Source organism: Hemiscyllium ocellatum, chromosome 32 (assembly GCF_020745735.1).
Source record: "Hemiscyllium ocellatum isolate sHemOce1 chromosome 32, sHemOce1.pat.X.cur, whole genome shotgun sequence".
In the NCBI taxonomy this organism is placed as follows: domain Eukaryota; kingdom Metazoa; phylum Chordata; class Chondrichthyes; order Orectolobiformes; family Hemiscylliidae; genus Hemiscyllium; species Hemiscyllium ocellatum.
In genome coordinates, this window is record NC_083432.1 from 22677822 (window position 1) to 22703813 (window position 25992).

The 25992-nt window shown below is 41.9% G+C and overlaps 1 protein-coding gene across 1 annotated transcript in view; it reads left to right on the forward strand.

Annotated features, from left to right (window-relative positions):
- The first annotated feature begins 10545 nt into the window (after positions 1-10545).
- LOC132830801 (neurexophilin-1-like) overlaps positions 10546-25992 on the forward strand; it is a 108798-nt gene continuing 93351 nt past the window's right edge. The window contains exon 1 of the mRNA XM_060848659.1: positions 10546-10756. Within this exon, the coding sequence (XP_060704642.1) occupies positions 10703-10756 (54 nt within the window). The 5' untranslated portion in view covers positions 10546-10702. The remainder of the gene's footprint in view (positions 10757-25992) is intronic.

Consider the following 25992-nt stretch of genomic DNA (forward strand, 5'->3'; position numbering starts at 1 on the left):
ACTCCAAGGTCTCTTTGTTCAGCAACACTCATTAGGACCTTACCATTAAGTATATAAGTCCTAAACAATGTAACAGCATATAAAACAGTAACTGCTGCTCCTGGAATTCGAGGAAATCACTTCCAACACCTAAAATTCCTCAGAAAATGGAGAAAAGTATTTTTAAGGCACAGAATAGCTTCTAAGTTAGATATCTAATCAGAAGCTGAACAAGTAAATATACTTCTAATTGCCATTGGGAGTATCTTTTATGATTTTAAACCTCGCTAATGTTTAAAAGAAGCAACCAACACTTTTGAAGTACTGAAAGCCTTTGACAATTAATTTATCTCACAACAAATAAAATTCTTGAACATTGAACACAAATGTTCAGCAGATTAGTGGAGAAATGCAACAATGATGATTCAAAGTCAGCATTCACATGAAACAGAATTGCTGATGGAATTGCTGGTGAGCCTGTGTTAGCTTTATTATAGTCAAAAGAAACATTGTCGCTGGAGAAAGCCATTCAGCTAGTGAAATGGGTCAGAGTGGGATACTCTTTGGAGGGTTGGCATTGGCTTATTGGGCCAAATGGCCTGTTTCCACACTCTAGGGATTCTGTTCTATTCTTGCACACCTAAATTGCCCAGAAGATACGGAACTTAAGATTAAACCTATGCCACAAGCTGTTCACCAAAACAAGGGATCCCAGATAATAGAAAACTTATATGTTCTTCACAGTCAAGAATTTTCATTTTTGAGCAGGAAGCCATGTCTTGAGTTCAATCTTCTTCAAAATGGGTTAAAATCAAGAAACAGCTATTCTTGCAGCTAGCAATCATGTGACAATGGCCCGTGGTACAGTCAGGTAAGGAGCAGTCTGGTCTTCATTCAAGCAGTCAAGGCATAACCAGTGGTAGATATCACAGGTTTCCTGAACTCATGGTAAAATCCCAACAAGAAGACAGCATCAAAAATAGGCAATATTTACATGAGAGATTTGTTTTGTGTTGTTAACAAAATGGAAAGCTGCAACCATACTGCGTGAGGAGAGATGCTTACCCCTTCTGTTCGTTAGAAGGGCATGTGGTGCCAACCACCACCACCACTACGTGCTTGGTTCATTTTTAGATGCTCCTCATTTTATGATTGTGTCCACAGGGTCTACTTTCTCTAAGATGGCAGCAGAAAACCAGTTGGTTGTTTCAGAAAAAGGGTTCCTGTTTTTAACAAGATTTAGTTTATTACATGATTATAAATCAGGTATAAGTTATATTTGGAAGAGAGAAATTGATATTGACATTATTTGGAAGACATAGGGTGTGTATGGTCTGATGCATATGACATATAGATTGTCCCCTTTGGGATCCTAACAACTTCTGTCTCTCCCTGACAAAGTGCCATGACATCATCAGATCATGTAAGGCTTAATCCAGTCCTCAGCATTAACCTTTCAAAACCATGACCTTGTAGAACATTACTACAATAAAAGGAATTTGGGCCGGAGGTATCAACAAGGTTTGTAAGCAAGTACAGGCAATGAGCTATCTCATAAGCAGTATATCCCTTTTCAGCTCCTTGATGAATCCGTAACTGAACAACACACCATGGTGAATAAATTACTATGACAGAAGCTGATGTTAGCTGCTGGAATGACATAGAACAGACACCTTCAAGTAGAGTATTTGATTATCTTATCCTTCCCAGCAGAATTCTCAATTTGACAAAGATCATGCCAAACCAGAAGCAATCCTCAAATACAAAACTACAAGTTGTTGGAAAAGCTCAGCAGGGCTGGGGGTATCTGTGCAGAGAAATCGAGTCAATGTTTCAGGTCCAGTGACCCTCCTGAGGATCCTCCAATTCAAAAGGACTTTCAGACCTCAGGAAGCAAATCAAAGTCAACCTTCTATTATCTAGAGATTTGCTAATCTATCAAGTTCAAGAGAATGTGTTCTGAGACAATACTGAATTTGTGAAGTTAGACAATTGGGGAAATATGCAGGTGTGGTAAGTGGATATATACATGTACAAACACAAATGTATAATATTGACAATGGAAAGTCTTTGGTGGAGGTTGTATAGGGAGTTAAGTTTTGTAAGAGTAAATATTCAATTACCCCTTAATCATCACCCATTCTGATAATGGCATATGGGCCCATGGGCAGGACAACTTCAGATGTTGAAGGAATAAGTCCTAACATCTGTATCCTCCTCACAGCCTCTATGACAATATCCATTACAACAATATAACGTCACCAGCCGTTAATAGGTAACAAACGTTTCTTGGTCAATACTTAAACTTCTAGTTACACGAGTAGGTGACTTCCCTTCACCACAGCAGAGCTTGCAGACTCCTACAGTTAAAGAGATCGTAAAGGCAAACAACTTTGTGATAAGTGGAGACATTGTTTAACTGCACAAACAAATGAAACATCATCAGACATCCACACAATTTAAAATGAGAGAGCAAAAGCCTATCATTGATCTGAAGTCTAATATTTACAAGAAATATATTAACCACTTGTTCAGTTTAAATATTTACTGTCATAATGATTCAGATTCACACAGGTCATAGTTAAGTAATGTCCATAAATGATTGCACAGTTAAATGTGACAGCCTTCTTCCACATCTTATATTACATTTGAGAGATGTTATGAGAGATATGCTCATATAACTTTTGATAATAGCAATAGACTGGAAGCAAAGCAAAGATATTCAGATGATATGCGTTGATACAGCTTCTCTTGTTGCCTTGGTGTGTCGTGTCTGAGATCTTTGACTGAATTGGTATTTAAATTACATAGGTGTTACAGTGTACAAGTATCCAGTTTGGCTCAACTACTCTATCATTCTACTTTCCATAACACTGCCCAAAACAAGTCATTCATTGACATAGACCTGAAACAAGATTCTTAAAATTTGAGCCAAGGCTGCAAGAGTGAAATCAAGAAACACTTCTTCAAAGGACAGTAGAGATGTCGAACTGAAACTTTCAACATATAGGGCTGTAGATTTTGATTCAATCTGGCATCAATCAGAAGCTGAAAGGTAGAAAGATTGAGTCAGTCACAAGTCAGTGATGACCTAATTGAATGGGGACATGCACTCAATGGGATTAGTGTCCTATTTGTGATCCCATGTTATCTTATTTATGAGACTTTGCTGTGTATAAATTGGCCGTCATCTATCACATTGCCTCCTTTACAACAATTACTATACTTCAAAAGTACTTTACTGACTCTAAAATGCTTTTGCACATCCTGACGTGGTGAAAGTTGATGTATCAACGCAGTCCTTTCTTTTTCTTCATCATCAGTACCGCAGCTGTAACATCATGCATTCTCCAGTGCATGTCCAGAGAAAAAAGTAGCAAGGGTTTTATTACTGGGGAGCAGGAACAGGTGAAATTGCTATCCTTGTGAATAAACAACATAAATGAAGCAATAACAATATCTTAATGCAAATGTGAGTTGTTTCACTGCATTGTGATTTTGCCAAAAATAGATGAAGAACACGTCAAATGATTTTTATTTCTAAATCTTGGACTTTTCATTAGTAACTTAGAAATAGAACTAGACTGCTGATTGGAAATAATTTGTGATGTGAATTGCAAAGTTTTGCTATGGTGTTAGATATTTTATTTCCAGTTCTACTTGTAGCATTTAATGTTGGGAAAGAACAATTAAAGTGTGCAGAATATTAGACACTTAGAAATAGCGTTGAATGGTTTCAGTTATGCAGATGTCCAAATGCCTTATTATTTGATAATTTGGTCAATTCCAAGCCTGCCACTCTGCAAAATCCCTGACCATCCCCTTATTCCCAGGCACAATTAAAATGGATTCAGTGTTGGATTATCTTGTAGCTATTGCATCGGATCCATACACTGTTGTTGAGATCAGTCATTCCTTCATTTATCATACTCATATCCATGTTTTATTTTGGAGTTTGACTGGTGAGTGCATATATTTTGTGCAGTGTGGACAGCCTGTGAGTGCATCTAAATATATGTATAACTGCTTCAACACTACAGTGGCATAACTTTATCAGAGTTATGCTGGAGTGAGCATTGGCAGTTAAAACAAAAATTTTGCTTTACACTTTTCAATGGATGTGCTTAAGGTCAAGAATTGTGTACTAAATTCCACACTGTTACACATATTGATTTGCACAATGTTCCTGAGGGAGTATTGCTCCTGGCCTGTGCATCAGCCATCTTCCTGTCATTTTCATGACATATAACCAAGGCTTTCTATATAGGAACATAGACACAGACCATAGGAACAGAAGGAAGTCATTTAACTCTGTCAGCTCAACAATCTCCCAAGACTGCTGATTTCTCCTAATTCTGTTGCACATCTCCATTTCACTACTCTGTCAGAGACCCTGGCCCTAACCTCTGGAATTCATTCCCTAAACTTTCAGACTCACCTCCTACTTCAAAACTTCTTTGTCAAAATGATTTTTATATCATCGATACTAATTAATGATCGTGGTTCAATTAAATGTTGTTTGATAATGCTCCTAATATTGAGGATATTTTGTGATATTAAAGGTGCTATATAAATGCACGTTGTTGATCTGGAGTGTGTGCAGATATCACTGTGAATCAGAGAATAGCATCAAGCCTGTTTTCACATTCACTCTCCAATATTTACACACATTGGATGGTCAGATGTTGGCCAGACACCATAGAGTCATAGAGTGATAGAGATGTACAGCATGGAAATAAACCCTTCGGTCCAACCCATCCATGCTGACCAGATATCCCAACCCAATCTAGTCCCACCTGCCAGCACCCGACCCATATCCCTCCAAATCCTTCCTATTCATATACCCATCCAAATGCCTTTTAAATGTTGCAACTGAACCACTTCCTCTGGCATCTCATTCCATACACGTACCACCCTCTGTGTGAAAACCTATGCCCTCTAGTTCTGGACTCCCGACCCCAGGGAAAAGACTTTGCCTATTTACCCTATCCAGTCCCCTCATAATTTTGTAAACCTCTATAAGGTCACCCCTCAGCCTTTGACGCTCCAGGGAAAACAGCCCCAGCCTGTTCAGCCTCTCCCTATAGCTCAAATCCTCCAACCCTGGCAACATCCTTATAAATCTTTTCTGAACCCTTTCAAGTTTCACAACATCTTTCTGATAGGAAGGAGGCCATAATTGCACGCAATATTCCAACAGTGGCCTAACCAATGTCCTGTACAGCCGTAACATGACCTCCCAACTCCTGTACTCTATACTCTGAGCAATAAAAGAAAGCACCTGCGACTCCACTTTCAAGGAGCTATACAGTTAGTAAGTTTGCAGATGACACCAAAATTGGAGGTGTAGTGGACAGCGAAGAGGGTTACCTCAAATTAAACAGGATCTTGACCAGATGGGCCAATGGGCTGAGAAGTGGCAGACGGAGTTTAATTCAGATAAATACGAGGTGCTGCATTTTGGGAAAGCAAATCTTAGCAGCACTTACACACTTAATGGTACTTACCACTGCAACAGAATGGTCATTGCAAACTGGTCCTCTGGGATATTTGCTCTCGCTGGAGATAAGAGTCACTCTGAAATTTAAAGAAGCCACCTGTTCAACATTCATATCACTGAAGGGACGATTTCAGACAAGTAGTACATTAGGAGCACAATCAAACACATTAATTGACACAAAGTAAGGAGACAGTGACCAGTTGGTACAATAATTGTAGCAATCTGAGTGTTTGGTAACTATTTCACCTTTTGATATGTTGGCCACTACTCAACTGCGTCAATTTGCTGGAAGTTCACTTGCCCTGACAAGAGCTAACATTGGACTTTCTGCTGTTATTCAGTCACCTCTGATTCTTTTGGAGGTCTTTATCATTAATGCCCATGATTGAGCTCTGTACTGAGCCCAGGTTCCTTTGATGTTCTCTGACGAGAGACCCTTTCTGATTCCCGTTTATGTATTTTAGGGTGCCCTTGATTTTTAAGTTTTCAAAGAGAACTGCAGTTTGGTATGTACAGTTTACAATCACACGTTATACATGATCAGAGCAACTTCAAAAGAGAGAAGCAAATAGGTACAAGATTAAGTTATTGTGCAAAAACAGAAATTGCTGGAAATTCCCAGCAGGTCTGGCAGCATCTGTGGAGAGAATTCAGAGTCAATGTTTCAGATCCAGAGGCCTTTTTTCAGACTGGACCTGAAATGTCAAAATCATAAAACAGGAGCAGAAATTAGGCCATTCAGCCCATTAAGTCTGCTCCACCATTCAATCATGGCTGATAACCCCATTTTCCTGCTTTCTCCCTGTAACCCTGGATCCCCTTTACAATCAAGAACCTATCTGTCTCTGTCATATATGTACTCAATGACCTGGCCTCCACAGCCTCCTGTGGTAGTGAATTCCATAGATTTACCACTCTATGGCTGAAGAAGTTTTACCTTATCTCCATTCTAAAAGGTCTTTCCTTTACTCTAAGGCTATGCCCTCAGATCCTAATCTCTCCCACCAATGGAAACAATTTCCCAACATCCACTCTGTCCAGGCCATTCAGTATTCTGTAAGTTTTAATTAGGTCCCCCCTCATCCTTCTAAACTCCAACGGGTATAGACGCAGAGTCCTCAAACGTTCCTCATATGTTAACCTGTTCATTCCTGGGACCATTCTTGTGAACCTCCTCTGAACGCATTCCAGTCACTAAACCCTCCCTGAGATATGGGGCCCAAAACTGTGCACAATACTCTGAATGTGCCCTGACCACAACCTTATACAGTCTCAATAATACATCCCTGCTTTAATATTCTAGTCCTCTCAAGATAAATGCCATTATTGCACTTGCTTTCCTAACTACTTTCAAGTTTACCTTGAAAGAATCCTGGACTAGAACTCCCAAGTCTCTCTGCATTTCAGACATCTGAACTTGTCCGAATAGGCCATGCCTCTATTCTTCCTATCAAGGTGTATGACATCACACTTGCCCATGTTGTACGCCATCTGCCACTTCTTTGCCCACTCTCCTAACCTGTCCAATCCTTCTGCAGCCTCCCCACCTCCTCATTGCTACCTGTGCCTCTATCTTTGCATCATCTGCAAACTTAGCCAGAATGCCCTCACTTCCTTCATTTAGATCATTATTGGATAACTCTGAATTCTCTCCACAGATGGCACCTGAGCTACTGAGTTTCTCCAGCAATTGCTGCTTTTGCTTCATATTTCCAGCGTCCACAATTCTTCTGTTTTTGTCAAGCTATTGAGAATGTTGGATCTATTCCAGCATTCAGTTCGATCATGAGTGATCTGATTCCCATCTCTATTTGCCCATTTTGGTCCATTAACTTCGCAAGCACCATCCAACAAAAGACCAATGGGTCGGAGTTTTGACGTATCAATCAGGGATACTATGGCACAGTTGTTTTTAATGCTCCTGGATTAGTAATCCAAAAACCTGGATTAATGATCCAAGAATCTGAGTTCAAATCCCACCTCAGCAATTTAAAAGTCATCAATCATCTGGACCAAAAAGCTAGTAACCAAAAAGTGCTTAAATCCATCAAGTTCATTATGAATCTTCAGGGAAGGAAATCTGCAGTCCATCTCTGGTCTGGCCTAAATGTGACTCCATACACAGGCAAAGTGGGTGACCCCACCCCTACCTCTCTGAATTGGCCTCGCAAATTGCATTCAAAAAGTTGGCTTAAGGGCAGTTAGAGATGAATAATAAATGCCAATAAGACCCACATTCAAGGAATAAGCAAAACTTATTTCTGAAAAGTCAACTGTCTTTGAATTTATCTGAGGATAAAGAAAAGTTAACTTTTCCAGTCAGGCATGAATCTCTTCCAAGCTTATTTACACCAAACTCGACACGTTAGCTCTATTTCTCTCTTCAAAGATGCTGTTGGACCTACTGAGTTTCTCTAGCATTTTCTGTTTCTTTTCAATTTCAGGTTTCCAGCATCCATGGTATTTTTGGAGGGAGATATTTTGTCTCTCACGTGACTGTCCAGCTCAATTCGGAGTCGGCACTGTGAGAAATTATTGGCATGGGGAGGGGGAGAGGGAGGAAGCATCGTTCGGACCCACCTACCTCATGGAAAGAGATTTGAAAACAAGGGTGGGGAGAGGGGGGGTGTTAGCAAGTTGTGCACGTGTATGAGAGAGGGAGAGAGGAGGCAGCACGGTGGAAGGGATGGGGAATGCTCCGTTCAGACGCTGCTCCCCCTGTGTCTGGGCGCAATCTGGATAGCCGCTGGCAGATGGTTAGTGAAGCGGAAAGCCAGTGAGTTTGAAGGAAGATGCGAGTTTCTCACTGGTCCGCCCTCCTTCCCCTCCAGCTCAGCTTCTACCTGGTAAGGCTAAGATTGGTAAAACCCCAATTTCAACTCCACTGTCAAACTCCGCGTGGTTCTTTATCCAGGTTTGAATCTACACATGAGGCTGAATCAATAGTTTAAATCATTGAAATGACAATAAACGCTTGTTTTCAGATGAATCGAGCCAGTTTAAACAGCTTTTAGAAAATCAGCAGTTGCTGATTAATGTCTGGTTGGGTTTTTTAAATCAATCTGTTCAGAGACGTTATTACACACCTCTAGAAGTTTTATTATAGATTCTATGCCTTTAGATCATTAGTCCAGGTCATCGGATTACTATAGATTTGATAGATGATTCTATTTGAAATGGCTGTCGCGGTGTGTTGAACAATGCCCGGGCTATTTCAGCGCTTGTGGGGTTAATACTTCGCTATAGTCTTCACAGCCCCTAAGAGCAAGGGAGGGGAGGGGGGTGTCCCGGTCGAGTGTGAGCAGAGACTGCCCCCTCTCAAGTCTTGAGTTGTAGATGGAAAACTTTAACGTGCCAAAATTTAGCGGGGCTTCCTCATTTTGGGCGCAGGCTGTGGGAACGATGCGGACGACCTCCCCGGGATGAGAAGGAATTTCTGCGCGTCTCTCTGCCTTTACTGATCGAGATCTCAAGCTCCGAGGATGAACGGAGTTCGTGAAATCCTCAGAATATCGAAGTTAATCGAAATCCCACTGGAGCCAGTGGTTTATTAATAAGTGGCTATATTTGGGCAGGACACTGATTCCCAAAGAGTATTTCCGTGAGAATTGATTTGACATCATTTTATTGTCACGTGGGGATATATCTGAATTTGAGAGAGAATGTTGTAATGATACGAAGGTACTGACAGAGAAACAAAGACCACCGAGAGTAAAGCCCATTGGGTCCCTGGCAGACCCTTGCTGCCCGGTAAACAGCCAATCAGCTACTGAGATCCCCGAGTGATCCACAAGCAGGATCCAATGTATGAGTTGGAAGTGTGGTGGGAGGGATATCATTCCTGATGACACTGTGCCAGTGGGGACACATGGTAGTGCTGCCAATCCATTTGTTCCCCTCTTACAACTCACAATTACATGGGGGGGGGGGGGGCGGAGGTAGGGCTAGGAGGAGGGACTAGGGATGGGAATAAGGGAGGGGAAAAAAGTTGGGAAATGAGGGGAGGCGGGCTGGAAGTGAGGGGAGTAGGTGTGGGAATGAGGGGAGGAGGGCTGGAAATGGGAAATGGAGCTAAGATTGGGAGGTGGGCTGGGAGTGAGGGATGGACGGCCAGGATGGAGTGCTGTGGGACTGGGAGTGAGGGGTGGAGGGCAAGGATGGAGTGGTGTGGGATTGGGAGTGACGGGTGGAGGGATAGGATGGAGAGGTGTGGGACTGAGTGAGGGGTGGAGGGATCGGATGGAGAGGTGTGGGACTGGGAGTGAGGGGTGGAGGGCCGGGATGGAGTGGTGCGGGACTGGGAGAGAGGTAGAGGGATAGGATGGAGAGGTGTGGGACTGGGAGAGAGGTAGAGGGATAGGATGGAGAGGTGTGGGACTGGGAGTGAGGGGTGGAGGGATAGGATGGAGAGGTGTGGGACTGGGAGTGAGGGGTGGAGGGATAGGATGGAGTGGTGTGGGACTGGGAGAGAGGGTGGAGGGATAGGATGGAGTGCTGTGGGACTGGGAGAGAGGGTGGAGGGATAGGATGGAGTGGTGTGGGACTGGGAGAGAGGGTGGAGGGATAGGATGGAGAGGTGTGGGACTGGGAGTGAGGGTGGAGGGATAGGATGGAGAGGTGTGGGACTGGGAGAGAGGGTGGAGGGATAGGATGGAGAGGTGTGGGACTGGGAGTGAGGGTGGAGGGATAGGATGGAGTGCTGTGGGACTGGGAGAGAGGGTGGAGGGATAGGATGGAGAGGTGTGGGACTGGGAGCTAGGGGCAGGACTGGGGGCGTGGCTGGGAACTGAGAGGCGGGGCTGAGAACAGGGGGCGGGACAAAGAACTGGGGGCGTGGCTGAGAACTGGGGGCAGGGCTGGAAACTGCGGGGGCGGGGCTGGAAACTGCGGGGGGCGGGGCTGAGAACTGGGGGCGGGGCTGGCCTTGAGGAGCGGCGGGGGATTAGGGGCGGGGTTTGGAGCTGGGCGGGACTCGGGGTTTGGGGGCGGGGCTGTGACCTGGAGGCGGGGCTAGCAGAGAGCAGACTCCGGCTCCTCACCTGCTGTCCTCTTCATTCCGCGCGAGCTTTGTCGGAGCAAGGTGTGTCTGGGGCTGGGCGATGATGGGATGGTTCACTCGGTGCTCCCACTCAGAGGCTGTCTACAATGTGGGGAGCCGGTCCCAGATGTGAACGAAGCAGCTTCAACAGACAGAGCAGAAACACACCGCGACTTTAAAGGAAGATGCGAGTTTCTCACTGGTCCGCCGTGGTTTCCCTCCAGCTCTGCCTGTACCTGGTAAGACAGAGACACTGCACAATGAGAGACCAGTGCATAACTTGTAATGCTGGCGCAATGTTGTGCTTTTCTGCCTGTAGAGAGAGAGAGAAGCTAAACCAGGGGGTAGATTCACATTTAAATTTCCCCTTTTAATTGCCAACTTGAAATATCAATCGGTTTCTCCCTGAATTGTTAGGATGTCTGAATTTTCAAAGTCAGGTTTTTCCTACTTGGAAAGCGATTTGCCTTTCAACACCCCTCTCAAAACAAAAGTGTACGATGGGAGAGGGCAGGCTGCTATTTCAGGGAGGGTCAACGTGAATTCTAATGTGCACAGCAAAGCGCCTGGATGGAATTGAGCGTTTTGGAGATTGACAGTGAAAGTTTTATCGGTGTCACGCTAACGGGACGCTCGTCTGTCTTGGCCGCAAGCGAGAGAATTTTGTTTTAGCTGCTGCTGGACCTGTCTGGGTGAGGGTTTATCTCTTTTGGGAACATGCAACAAGCAAGCGTCAGTTCCTGTGGGTCTGAGGGCTGCTGGACAGCTCCCTTGTCTGTGATGAATAAACAGAGCACAATCTCTCCCCCACACACACCCCACCTGCAACATTCATCAAATATCCCCCGGGAATTCAGCGCCCTAGGCAAGGAGAGGAAGGGAGATCCCTCTCCTGGGAATAGCACCAGCCGACACAAGGCACTGGGTTTAAAATCGAAATGAATTTGTCCCCTCTGGGAGCCGCTCCTCGCCTGATCGCCGGGAGGGGGGTGAACATTCACCCAGGCAGCTGAGGGGAAAGTATGAGTCGCTGTATTTGTCAGGCAGCTTGGCACGGCAGAACATGTTGGGCTGAGCTGAGGTTCAGAAATCTCCGCGAAGCCAGCTCCACAGCTTTATTTTCAGTTATTTACTGAGACCATGTGGGAAATGACAATGTTGGCCCCCCCTGCAGTGTGAAAAATGGGTAGCTCTCAGAGAAATTGTGGGAGACTAAATCTTGCCTATCAGAGTCGCTCTCTGAACCCTTGTAAATAATTAGCGTTTCCTTTCCTATGCGTCTGTAATCCTGTATTTTAACGCTGCATTTGTTTTAAGCATTGATTGTGGCAAAATCGGATAAAACTGGTTGAGGTGCAGGATTAAGGTTGGAGTTATACTGTCTAAGTTCAACCCAGTGCCAGAAGAGACACTGGGATGGGCTTCACAGCCATTAGTGTGAGCTTTCGGGAACCTCCAAAACTCTTCCCACATCATAGTGCTGCCTTTTTAATAACGCAAACGCTTGATCACTCTCTGTGATGATCTGAAAGTGGCGGTATACTATATTATGAATCTGAGGGACACTAAATTGTATGCTAGCAGTCTTTGACCCAGAGTATTCCAGTGATTCCACCCTTTCAGTTTTATCTGCGTCCATAAAGCTTCAGCACAGTGTCAACTCCCATACTGTCTCATAACCATTTGCCTTGATAATGCTATTAGCAGACATTTTTTGAGAAGGAAATCCACAGGATTGGCTGTAAAAATGGTTCACTGTTTTGATTCATGTGAAAAACTGAGATTGCCTTTTCAGCGTGAACTGTCTTGTCCATTTAGGCTGGCCATGGGAGGTTAATTGTGTGCCTAAAATTCCCAATCTTTGAAAAAACATGTATTTGCCAACTAAAATGTTAATGAGCAAAATCATTTCCAAGTGTCAGCTCTGAATGCCACACAAGTCAAGTGACATTTAAATCCTTGAGTCATGAATTCCCCTTTGCACCTCGCAGAACATAAATGTATTTCCATCAGCTCACACCAATGATGAAGGATGTCTGTGAATGAATTACATGACAGCTTTTCAATGAGGGGTTCTGATAACATCAATGTCAACCTGAGCTGGGATTACCATTATCTGAATCTCAGGATTATTTGTTTTTGTTTGCATTAAATTTTCTTTTTTTATTATTATGTGTTTTATAATCACAAGAGTTTCTTATGTTTTCCAATTTGCTTTGTTCCTGGTGCATTGCAGTCTGAATGAAGACAAGACTCATATTGCAATGTAGGATAAAAAAAATCATTAATTTTATGAATTAGTATTGGAAGGTATGTTATATAAATAGATCAGCAGAATTAAAGAGTTATTTAAACGACAAATTTCAAGAAGGAACAGAGCTCCATGAGGCAAGTATTCATCTCCTTGAAGGTGAATTGTTTTACTTGTTATTCATAGTATTTTCATCCTGTTCCTTTTTTTTCTCACACAGTCATAGTTGTTTACTGTGTGTTATCATAATTGGGATTTATAAATTGCATATTTTTTTTCTGTTCACACTATTTCCCCTGACTGACAGATATCTTTCACTGAAGGAGCTAAATCCCAAGGTTTATTGACTGCTATTTATATTGCATGTTTAGAAAAATATTTTGTTAACTTAGAATCAGAATATTATGTTTGAGAGATTCACACTCTCAAATGTGACATAAGTCATGCTGAATAGTTTATCCGGCAAATTTCCAGTTATATAATGAGTGAGATGTGTTACTGTTAACCTGTGAATGTGAAATCGTGCTCCACAAATATCTTATCGGTTGTCCAAAGTACCTCTCCCCCGCTAATGCCTCCCATTTCCCTAGGTAATGTAACTGTTCAGGTATCACTGTGAAGCCAAAGGAGAAATTATAGTTTGAATCATAATTTCAAATAGCATTGCCACTCTGCTTCCCATGGGCAGAAGGTAAGATTTTCCTCAGGAGAGAGTTGCTTTGGAGTTGAGAAAAGAGGTGGGTCAAAAATTGATTGTTAACGGTAGAGCAATATGCTCAACCATTTGTCCTCAAGAATATGAGCATCTAAGTTGAAAGTATTGAACCACAGAAACAGTGGAAACATCCCAGTTTAAACACCAGGTAGTGCTATTCACTAATCTCAAGGAGCAATAAAATTGCTATGATTTGTCTAGAAATTCCTGCTGTAATGTTACTTGTGTGGCTGTGGAGTGAAAGTGGGATTGGGCTCAGCTTCGATGTCTCCACCCAGCAGAGTAGAATAGCTTGCCATCATTTACACATGAAAACTACCCGCTTTGCTGAGGTATCAGAGAGCGACCAGCACTTGTGTATAATTCCAGGAAATGAAGAAAAGATTAGGGAAGTTTGGAAACTGGGGTACACTACTGACCAATTCCATTGTGGAAAATTCCTCTTTGTTACCTGGTGACTTTTAATATTACTATTGGATGGAAGCCTGTGGTGAAATCCTCTTTAAATCCATTTTGTTTTGGTACTGAGCAAGCAGCAAGTGAGCCATCTGTGACTGGTAAGATTTATGGTGCTCCATGTTTCAAGTATTTCTAGGTGGCAACAGCCAATTCTGCCCAGCACTAGGGAAAGGGCTCATTTCAAGGGTTTACAATAAGTCTCTCAAGCCACTCGGGTCTCACTGAACAGGACACAGATTGAAAAACGTCAGTAAGTATGTGACAGAGATGAAAAGTAGACTTTATGTTAGGCAAACTGACTCTTAGCTGTCCCATGGGGTAGACAGTTGAACTACATGATTCTGTCTGAGGGACAGAGGGTTAAATCTGAAGGGCAATTGAATAACTCTGTGCAGTTAGGATTGAGACCAAGTTCTGGGAGTTATTAGGCAGCTCGGGGTGTTGCAGTCAGGGCTTAGGAAAAGTCCAGGGAGTTGTGGTGACTCACAAGAAATCAGGTACCACTGATGGTTTGTTCAAGCTGAGGGTTGTCATTTATAAGGATGTAAATGCTTGAGGCAGCTGAACAAGTTAGGGGTTCAGGAAAAGACACACAAGGAAAGATTCAGTTGAGTGAAGTTAGCTAAAAGCTGAAGTTGTGGCAGGGAATAAATACCTGGGCACTTTTTGACATCAAGGAGAACGTGAATCCAAAACGGGAGAATGATCAACCTGAATGGGATTGATGGACTTAGAAAAGAGGCAAAATGTGAGGGACTTACTGAAAAAATAAAGCTACAATATTTCAGAGATTTGAAGAAACAATAGTGTATTACTATACAAGTTGAAACAGTAAGACACCCTACAATAGATATGTATCTTATTTCTGACATCCAGAAATGACACATGGCAAACATGGATAATATACTGTGACTGAATACTTCATTGCTCACAGAAAATAGCAAATGCAATCAAAATAAATCCCACGGAATTCAGATTAACTCCCCTTGGATGTTAATGACACAATGAATCATCAAATTTCATTAAACCTCAGATGTGTAGGTGCAGGCCAGATGGACTGAATGGTCTCCTGTGATTCTGAGACTAAAATTCTTCAGTTTTGCTCATTGGCCTTTCAACTCCTTCTCAAGTGCCATGAAATCTTGTGGCTTTATTCTCTTAATAAGTCACTGGGATCTCACCTTTCGTCCACTTTAAAAATAAAAGTTGGTCCGTAGCCAGGTCAGAATATAATTTGGTGATCTCATCTGGGAATACATCAAACCTTCCTGTATTACACACAGTCTACAAAGCAGTGACCATTTATGCATCACTGCTTGCAAATTCTGGAAGTTGAACTTTGCTACAAAATGTAACAGGAATTCTTGTAAGAATTGGAGTTCATGCAACAATCACAGGCCTTTTCAGTCCCCTGCGACTCAGGTGGGTGTAGGAGCGAGTAGAGGTACATAAAGAAATGCCATTTTGTGAAATAAGTAACAGAGTCAGCATAAATTGAAGGATGGCAAGAAGAAAGACTAAAAATAGTAGCAGCATGAACTAATCGGTACAATAAGAGGGAAATTATTTCTTGCAGATAAAATAAAGTCACCATTGTTTGTTCGACAAACATAGCATCCATTTTGAATTGAACAAAGTCCAGCAGACACCGGTTTTCTGAATAACCAATTCAATATTGTCAGAGGGAGGAATACCAATTAACTATTGAGGAATATCACCACCTTCAGATAGTGTCATGGGATCTTTAGCATTCACTGAATAGAAGCACAAATTAAAAAAAAGACATTGCCTTTCTCTGACATTCATGTGCTCAGGCTAAGGGTGGGACTTAGATTCACAATCTTGTGACTCCAGGGCAACTGTACCAAGCTGTACCATTAAAGAATGGCTTGAAGTAATGTGGTAGACACCAAAATAATTCTTTACAATGTTATATAAACATTTTAAAACAACTCAATAATCATATTTGTCAATAGACAACATTGAAACACAGAGGTCTTGTTGGCACAGTGGGTAGGGTCCCTATCTCCAATTCATAAACTTTGGATTCAAATACCCCTCTAGGAATTGGTTGGCCAAAGAAGGTCCATGCATAAACAGTTTGAGTTTCAAAATGATCGAATTGAATATCCTTCCAAGGGTGATTTGAAAAGATTCCTGTTCAGAATGTTGGAGTCTCTCCCATCACTATATTTCATGTCAGAGTATGACATATACATTGCTACAGCGACCAGGATTCTTAATAATGGTAGCACACTGCCACTCTAATATCTATCTATTATAGCCTGTAGTTTCTCCAATAAAAATGTTTGTTTTGCTATAATTGTACATATCTTAATATGTCAAACATCCAACGTCTCAATTCATTGAGCCGCAACACCTCTGTGAAACTTGACTGGGTTCAGAAAAGATTTACAAGGATGTTGCCAGGGTTGGAGGATTTGAGCTATAGAGAGAGGCTGAACAGGCTGGGGCAGTTTTCCCTGGAGCGCGGACGTAGAGCGCGAACCTTATAGAGGGTTACAAAGTCATGAGGGGCATGGATAGGATAAATAGACAAAGTCTTTTCCCTGGGGTCGGGGAATCCAGAAGTAGAGGGCATAGGTTTAGGGTGAGAGGGGAAAGATATAAAAGAGACGTAAGGGACAACTTTTTCACACAGAGGGTGGTATGTGTATGGAATGAGCTGCCAAGGGAAGGGGTGGAGGCTGGTACAATTGCAACATTTAAAAGGCATTTGGATGGGTATATGATTAGGAAGGGTTTGGAGGGATATGGGCTGGGTGCTGGCAGGTGGGACTAAATTGGGTTGGGATATCTGGTTGGCATGGGCAGGTTGGACCGCAGGTTTTGTTTGCATGCTGTACATCTCTATGACCTCAATATCCAAATCATAGGCCTATTCTCAGGTTGTCTTTGAGTACGTAGGTGTTTTGATGCTGTTCACCAGGTTTTGCTTGTTTCTTTGGCGTGTTTGCAACTTTTTAAAATTCATTCACTGAGTGTGTGCAGAACTGAATTGGCCAGTATTTATTGTCCATCTTTAGTTGTCCTTGAGGAGTGAGTGTTGAGCTGCCTTCTTGAACCAATACAGTACATTTGATATTGGTACACCCATGCTGCTGTTAATGTGGGAGTTTCAGGATTTTAACCCAGTGACACTAAAGGAACGGAGGTGTATTTCAAAGCCAACATGGTGAGTGGCTTTGAGGAGAACCTGCAGGCAGTGGTGTTCCTATGTATCTGCTGCTCTTGTCCTAGATGGCCGTGGGTTTGAACTGTTCTGTTTGCAGGTTGAATTTCGGCAGTGCACCTTATAGAGTGTACACACTGCTGCTACTCAGCATTGGTGGTGGAGGGAGTGGATGCTGTAGAAGTGGTGTCAATCAAATGGGCTCTGTCTTGAAAGGTGTCAAAATTCCTGAGTGGTGTTGGAGCTACACTTCAAGCAGGCATCTGGGAATATTCTCCATCACACTCTTAACTTGTGCATTTTAGTTTATGGACATGCGTTGGGAAATCAGAAGGTGAGTTACTTGCTGCAGGCTTCCTAGGCTCTGTTTTACCCTTGTAAGCATAGTGTTTACATGGCTAAACCAGATCAGTTTCAGAACTATGGTAACCACCAGATTGTTGATACTGGGAGATTCAGTAAGTTCAATGGCATTGAATATCAAGGAGTGATGGTTGGATTCTCTCTTGTTGGAGGTGGAAATTGCCTGGTGGTAATTTGTGTCATGCAAATATTACTTGCCATTTGCCAGCCCAAGCCTGGATATTGTCCATGTCTTGCTGCATTTGGTCATGGGTTGCTTCAGTATCTGAGGAATTGTGAATACTGCTGAACATTGTACAATCATCAGTGAACATCCCCACTTCTGACTTTATGTTGGAAGGAAGGTCATTAATGAAGCAATAGAGAATGGATGGGCCTCAGACACGATGGTGAGGAACTCCTGCAAAGGTGTCCGGGAGCAGAAATGACTGGCTTTCTATATACACAACCACCTTCCTATGTGCCATGTTTGACTCCAGCCAGTGAAGAGTTTGCTTCCAAATTCCATTGATTCCAGTTTTGCAAGGGCTCCTCAATGCTATACACAAATGCAGCCTCAATGTCACTCTCACCTCATCTCTGGAATTCTGTTCTTTTTTTCCAAGTTTAGACGAAGGCTGGAAGGAGGCAAGAAGCTGAGTGGCTCTGGCAGAAATGCAGCATCACTGTGCAGGTTATTGCCAAGTAAATGCTGTTTGATAGCATTGTTATCGCCCACTTCCATCACTTGCATTGACTGATGTGGCAGTAATTCACTAATTTGGATTTGCTTTACGTTTTATGTACAGGACATACCTGAGCAATTTTCCACATTGTTTGGTAGATGCCAGTGCTGTAGCTGTACTGGAACAGCTTGGATAGGAGTATGATTAGATTAGATTACTTAGTGTGGAAACAGGCCCTTCGGCCCAACAAGTCCACACCGACCCGCCGAAGCGCACCCACCCAGACCCATTCCCCTACATTTACCCCTGCACCTAACACTACGGGCAATTTAGCGGGCCAACTCACCTAACCTGCACATTTTTAGACTGTGGGAGGAAACCAGAGCACCCGGAGGAAACCTATGCAAACATGGGGACAATGTGCAAACTCCACACAGTCAGTCGTCTGAGGTGGGAACTGAACCCAGGTCTCTGGCGCTGTGAGGCAGCAGTGCTAACCACTGTGCCGCCCATAGTCTGGGGCATAAATCTTCAGTACTGTTGCAGAAATGTTAACAGGGCTCACAGCCTTTGTATCTGTAGCCATTTCTTGATATCATATGGAGTGATCTGAATAACCTGTGACTGGTACCTGTGATGCTGGGGACCTCCCGAGGAGACTGTGATGTCTCATTCATTTTGCACTTCTGGCTTAGATTGCTGAAAATACTGGCAAAAAAACCAGAGGATAGTTGGTGCTTGTTAAAAAGCCACAGATAGTTGGACATTTTACTATTCTGACTAACAGGAAGTCCCATCGCAGTTAATTAGATTTATATTTGAAAATGTGGACCAGTAAGTTCAATTCATCCTACTTATGTGTTTGTCAGAAGTGGACACATTTCAGAGCTAGAACTGAAAGCTGTATAAATTAATAGGACAGTTTGTCTCACCGGTCCCATTCCCTTTCACCATTGTTTGATCAAGTAAAGAAGGAGACAATAAGCTGCCAGCACTCCATCAGAGCTAGTTAATCTACAGCCATGAGAAGGTGCATTGGAGTATCATTCCCCGGAATCCTGTCTCCTTTCTGTGAAGAAGTTTCTTCCCTTTAAAAAGGAACTTGCATCCAGTTGCTATGATGGTAGTCTTGCCACACTGGATTATTTACAAAGGCCAGGAGCTAAAGCTGGGCATGGGCCCATTCTGAGAGTAACACTGTCAACCTTCCAATGTCTCCAGATTGTTCTAGAATGTCTGAAAGGAGCAGAGGCGAGTGGTGTCTTCAACTTACATGCCTCCAGCTGATGTGCTGTTAAACTCATTGAATAGCTTGTTACTGCTTGGAGAGGAAGACAATTTTTAAAAGGTAAGAACAATTGGTGGCAACAGCATCATCTGTGCACAACAGTTGGGAGCTATTGTTGATTCTGACTGCTGATTTGAACTGTTGTCACCAAATAAAAAGAATAATCAAACGGAGATGCTCATGCACTGCTACAAAGTTAACATAGCTGAAGCAGAGCAGTTTAATTTCTTGATGAGTGAAACTTCAGGCTTTTATGTGAGCCATGAAGCTCTTGGTCTCTGCTCCCACACCTGTTCCATTCATCCAGGCAACAGCAAGCCCAGTATCGCTGTGGCCTGCCTTTGGGAATCACTCACCAGACTCTATTGACATCTCCAGTTGCCTCTAACGGCTGCTCATCTTGCCTCTGGACAAATTTGGCCCCTTTGTACTTAAAAATTGCATTGCATCACTGATGTGATGTGAGGTACAGTCAATGACTTCCCAACCCCACATTGGGGATCCAGGGAACTTCAGATTCAAAACCTTATCCCAACACGTTTTGTTTTAACTCAATCATTGCTGCTTTCTCAATTCCCAAAGGACAGGGGCACAATGATCAACTCCAAACACAACATAGAACTGAATATTCATCTTCCTAATGCATGTGGCTTTGCAGCACTAACTGTTAAGTAAAAAGGCCGAGGCTTTAAAATGAATTCTTCAGAACATCTGACTCAGCTGTGTGAGTATATTTTTTGAAATTAATATTGCTGAGAACAATAATGCAGACTCCAAATTTTCTTTCTTTGTGTGGTTTTATTTACTCAAATTGAGAGCTTGTAAACTATAATATAAATGACTTTAATTTCTCACTTCCAATCTGTAGTTCACAATTTATCAGAAAATGAAATCTGTGTTGACAATCCTCTTCTCTCTGGAAGTAAAGATGGTGGAGTTTTTTTTAGGATTTCTCTTTAGTTCCCAAGGTTTGGTGTGGGAGGTAGGAACATTGCATTGAGAGAAAATGAGGACAACATGATGCAAAAAAAAATGCCTTTACAAATGTATTTAAACATTTAGTAGCAATAATTTCTTTCCAATAAAGCCTTAAATGCTGAACTAATCACTTCTAAGGCTTATGTTAAGACACAGAGCTATGTTTATTATGATATTGGGATGTTACAACATCTCCTGTTAATTACTGAGAATTATTTTAATAATTTCACTGAACTTCCTTTTCTATTGCATTGGGCTTATGTGCACCTTGTTTGTAGAATGTCTGTCAAGAATAAAGTTTGATTGGTTAAGCAAAAACTATAAATGCACATATATCCAAAAAAATGGTAGTCTTGTTAATGTTGGTCATTCAAATTTAAAAATAGCATTCAGCTAGTGTCATCTTTCAGCATTTTTGATGCCTTTCCACAGAAAATAATTAGAGGAAAAATAAGTTAATCTAAAATGTTTAAAGCAACATGTGTTCACCTTTTATTTAAAAATAAGAGCATGACAAGAGACCAATTATGCTAACAACAAAAGTCACAGACTCCCTACAGTGCAGAAGTAGGCCGTTTGGCCCATTAAATCCACACTTACCCTCCAAACAGCATCCCTCCCTGACCCAAACCTCCTACCCTATATTTCTCATGGCTAATCACTGAGCCTTCAGATCTCTGGACACTATGGATAATTTAGCATAGTCAATCCACCTAACCTGTACATCTTTGGACTGGGGGAGGAAACTGGAGCACTTGGAGGAAACAGACACACAGAGAGTGTGCAAACTCCACATAGACAGTTGCACGAGGGTGAAATTAAACCCAGGTCCCTGGTGCTGTGAGGTAGCAGTGCTAATCACTGCACCACTGTGCCATCCCACTGAACTGCTGTGCCACTTAGAAATTGTTGGAAAGCTCACCAGATCTGGCAGTATATGGGGAGAGAAATCAGAGTTAATGTTTCAGGTCCAGAGACCCTTCTTCAGAACATTGCTTAAGAAGGGTCACGGGACTCATAACGTTAAATCTGCTTTCTCTCCACAGATGCTGCCAGATCCACTGAGTTTCGCCACCAATATCTGTTTCTGTTTGTTTCAGATATCCAACATCTGCAGTTCTTTTCTTTTATAACAATCATGGTCATATTATTTTCCCAGAAACTGTACCTTGCACTGCAATAACCTGCCTAGTTTGGGTTCTGCCAGGGCCATCCAGCTCTGATATCATTATAGCTTTGGTCCAAACCTGAACAAACCAAGCTAAACATGAAAGGTAAGGTGAAAGTGTCTTCTCTTGACATCAATGGAGCATTTAACCAAACATGACATCAAGGACTGCTAGCAAAACTGAAGTAAATTGGAATTGTAAAATTCTCCACTAATTGGAGAATCATACTTGGCACAAGTGAAAATGGTTGTGGTTATTGGATGCTCATCATCTTAATTCCAGGGCTTCGCTGCAGGAATTCATCAGGATGGAGTTGGTCCAAATGTTTTCAGTTGTTTTACCACTGATGTTCTTTGAATCATGAACATCCGCACTCTAACCTGATGATGATTGCACAATATAAATCATCACTTGCAATTCTTCAGGGACTGATGTAGTCAATGTCCATATGTAACAAGGCCTGGACAATGTTCAAGCTTGGGATGAAAAATGGCATGTTGCATTTGTAACACACAAGTACCAGGCAATGATCATCCCAAGCAAGTGAGAATCTAACCATCTCCATTTAATATTCAATGACATGACAATGGAGGAGGCAGTGCTGTAGTGTCAAAGTCAATGAGTTAGCAATCTAGAGGTTCAGGCTAACATTCTGGGACATGAATTCAACTACCAACATGGCAGAGGGTAAAATTTGATTTCAACAAAATCTGAAATTAAAAAGACAGCTGAATAGTGACCATGTAAAGATTATTGTTAAAACAAATTGGTTTATAAATGCCTTTTATGGATGGAAATCTGTCATCCTTACCTAGTCTGTCTTATAGGTGACTCCAGACCCAAAGCAATGTGACTAACTCTTAACTTTTGCCTGAAATTGCCGAAGGAGCTGTAGAGATTGTGAGTTGGATCTCATAGAATAGAAGTTCCCTGACTGGGGCTGTTAATCTAGTCCAATCAGGGAGCCCTGGCTGATAGATATAAACAGGAGCATCAGAGGTTCTGTTCACTCTGAGAACTGGCTCTGAGGAAGTTGTATCAGTGCCAGGGGCTCTCCATGTGTAAATAAAGGGTGACTTGGTGACAGGATACTGGCCTCTGTGGAGTAATTTCAGGAGCCAATCAATTCGAGGACAGCAAATGCGAACCGTGCCCAGATCCCATACAAGAATATAAATAAATCTGCACTAACATCATCCTGTAAGGTTACCATTGAGCAGATCCTGACAAAATCTCAAAGTTCTGCGTAAGCTCACATTGGATCATGATGCATGTGTGAAACAAATTGAAATTGGCAGAAATCAGAAATAAAAAGTGAAAAACTGGCAAAATGCAATTGAGTAGCAATAATGATGATAATGTTCTGGATTGCCTTCAAACTTGTGAATATTGTTGAAAGATTTCTGCAGCATGTCATTTTAAAATCCTCCCCAAACTTCAATTCAGATTCTGCTTTGTGAGTTGATTTTATCTCATTTTAAATCAATTTTAGAGATTGTCTCTCACTATCTTTTGAAGGCAATAGGAGGTTTGCAAGTCTGAGCTTTTTAATTAGCCACCAGGAGATGTGTCAGAGCTCTGGAATTGACGTATCTCCTGGGGCATAACTGACTAGGTCAGTGCCTTCATACGTCTGGTAATTCAGAGACTTTATATCACTCATTGGTTGTTGCACTGATTCTGCTTATCGGGGACTGGAGTTTGAAGGCTGTTACTTAACAAGCCTGGGAAGGTCAAAGCCCTGGATGTGTTTGACATGCCATTGCAACTTGAACAAGGTTGCGCTGTATTTCAACAGGCCAGCAGGTGGTGCTGTCTCACAGTTGCTGAGCCACTCACCACAAATGGGAGGAAGTGGTGCAACACAGCCAATGGCAGAAGACTGAAACTCTTGGAGAAGTTGACAACTTGCTCACATGAATAGTGTGGAGGGAGAAGTCCTGCAGAACATACTGTGTGGCTCTTCTATAATTTTATATGCAGAGTTATTTTAAAATTGATACAGCACAGAATGAGGTAATTTGGCCCAATTGTATTTGTGCCACTCTCTGCAGGAGCAACTTGCCAGTCCCACCTTGCCCTCTAGCCCTCTTTTTCCTCTTCAGATAACAGTTCCATTGTCTTTTGAAATCAGTGGCTGAATCTGCCTCTCAGCAGTGTATTGTAGGTCCTAACCACTTGCGCTGTGTACTGATTGTAACAAAGTCGAGAATGTGGCTCTGGAAAAGCACAGCAGGTCAGGCAGCATCCGAGGAGCAGGAGAATCGATGTTTTGAGCATAAGCTCTTCATCAGGAATGTGTCACTGGTTGTAACAAAATCAGCTAGCTGGACCTTTAAAACATGCGTTCCCTGATTGGGGCTGTTAATCTGGTCCAATCAGGGAGCCCTGGCTGACAGATACAAACAGAGGTGTCTGTTCACTTTGAGAGATGACTCCAAGGGAGCTTGACCAGTGTCAAGTGCTATGCACCTGTGATTAAAGAGTGACTTCGTAATGGTATACCGGCTTCTATGGAGTTATTTCACACTGTAAAAAGCTTTTCCTTAAGTCGACTGATCATTTTTCCAATTAATGCTGGTTTCTCACTGGGCTTCTCATGTTTTTGATGTATATTAAGGAATGTTTATAATCAAATAATACTCCTGGAAAAAATGACAAGGATTCTAACCATTACAATTATTTAACGAAAGAGATGCTGTCATTCTTTTGAAAAACTGATGTGGTATTACATAAGTGCGGTCACACAGTTGATAATAGGAAGTAGTGCTAATTAGATGAATTAGAATTGACTAAATGTTCCTATCGGTAATCAAAAAAATTAATTTGACTCGGTAAAGTTGCATCTTAACTTTCACTTCTGTACAGATTCCTCTACAGCAGTGATGCATTTTCTGAGGGAGCTGTGTTTGGCTATGCTGTAATCAACTGGACCCCTCAGCTGTAAACCTGACCCCTCTGAATTACAGTAGCTTATTAAACTCGGCAAATAGTCGACCATATAGCCCCTAATTTAGGGATTTCAAGTCTCTAATCCTCAATTGTTAATGAATCAATTTGGACTATGTCAAAAGTGAGTTTGTCCAAGCAACAACTACAGTCGGTGATGTTTGATGATAATACACTTATATTTATATTATTGCTTGGCTTTTGTAAGGAAGATGTTTGTTACTGTTTTATTAGATTCAGACATGCTATTCTATATTCACACAATCCCTCTGTTTTATAGTCCATTGTACTGTAGATCTAACTCAAAAACTGTGTTGTTCTTTCTCTGTGAACCCTACATAGCCCATACTGAACATACTTTCAATAAACAATACTTTCTCTCTGCCATCCTGTACATCGAATACTCAATATGCATTAGTATTGTGCTCTGTATGTAGATCTATTAAGTAAATCATGTTTGATGGATTTAATCCAATCATAAGTATGTGATTGCAATGTTGCAGGAGTTGATTTTAAATGTTTTGACTTGCGGATATTTCTTGAATGGGTTTTGAAGACGAATTGCATTAGTTGAGAGTAGTTAGTTTGGGCTTAAAATGGCCGCTGACTCAGCCTTGTCTGTCTCTTGCTGGATAAATCAGATTAAAATTATACCAAAGGTGTCAAAAACATTGTGAAAAATACATGTTAATTTTTGAACTGTAGCTTTGAAGTAATTTATTTAATGTTTCTGTACTTTAGAATAAAATATAGATAAGTAAAGAGTGTTAATAAAGACACGATTTTTAATAATTCTTGGGGCCTTATCATAAATTGCACTCTTGTTAGTAAACTCCTACAGGGATTGAACTTGTCTCTTCCCACCTCCTCCTCTCTCATCTATTCATAAACTTGCTGGAAACCCTGGATAGTTTTCATCTGCCCTGTGCACATTGCACAGAGAGATACTGTACTGTCTTTTTCAATCTGAAAAACGGCCTATTCTGTTCATTAAACTGATAGATAACGGCTCACTCCTGGGGACATTTATCTTTGCAATTGTCCAATTGTCAGGATATTGGCAAATCTCGAGTTGAAGCTTAAAATGCATTAGATTTTGAGTCAGGGAATTAAAGCTTCTCAAGTTCAGAGATTGAAGTAGAAAACGGAAAGCAGTTCCAGTCATGTCAGTCCGAGTTTGTGACCAGATGTCTCTGAATTTGAATGCCAGCTTTGCCTGACACTGAGTCTGCCTGCCACATCTTTGATGCTATCTGTTCAAATGTACAGCTTGTTGTCATTCTAGCCTTCTGGTAGATTCCAACAAGACTGGGTAAGGACAGCAAATTATTTATTTTCTCTATCCTTTTTACATTTTATTAGTATCCATCCTTTTTAAATTATATATTGATCCTTCTCCTGTGCAAGTGTTAGTTCATCATACTCTTGGCTATTCAAGCCAATTG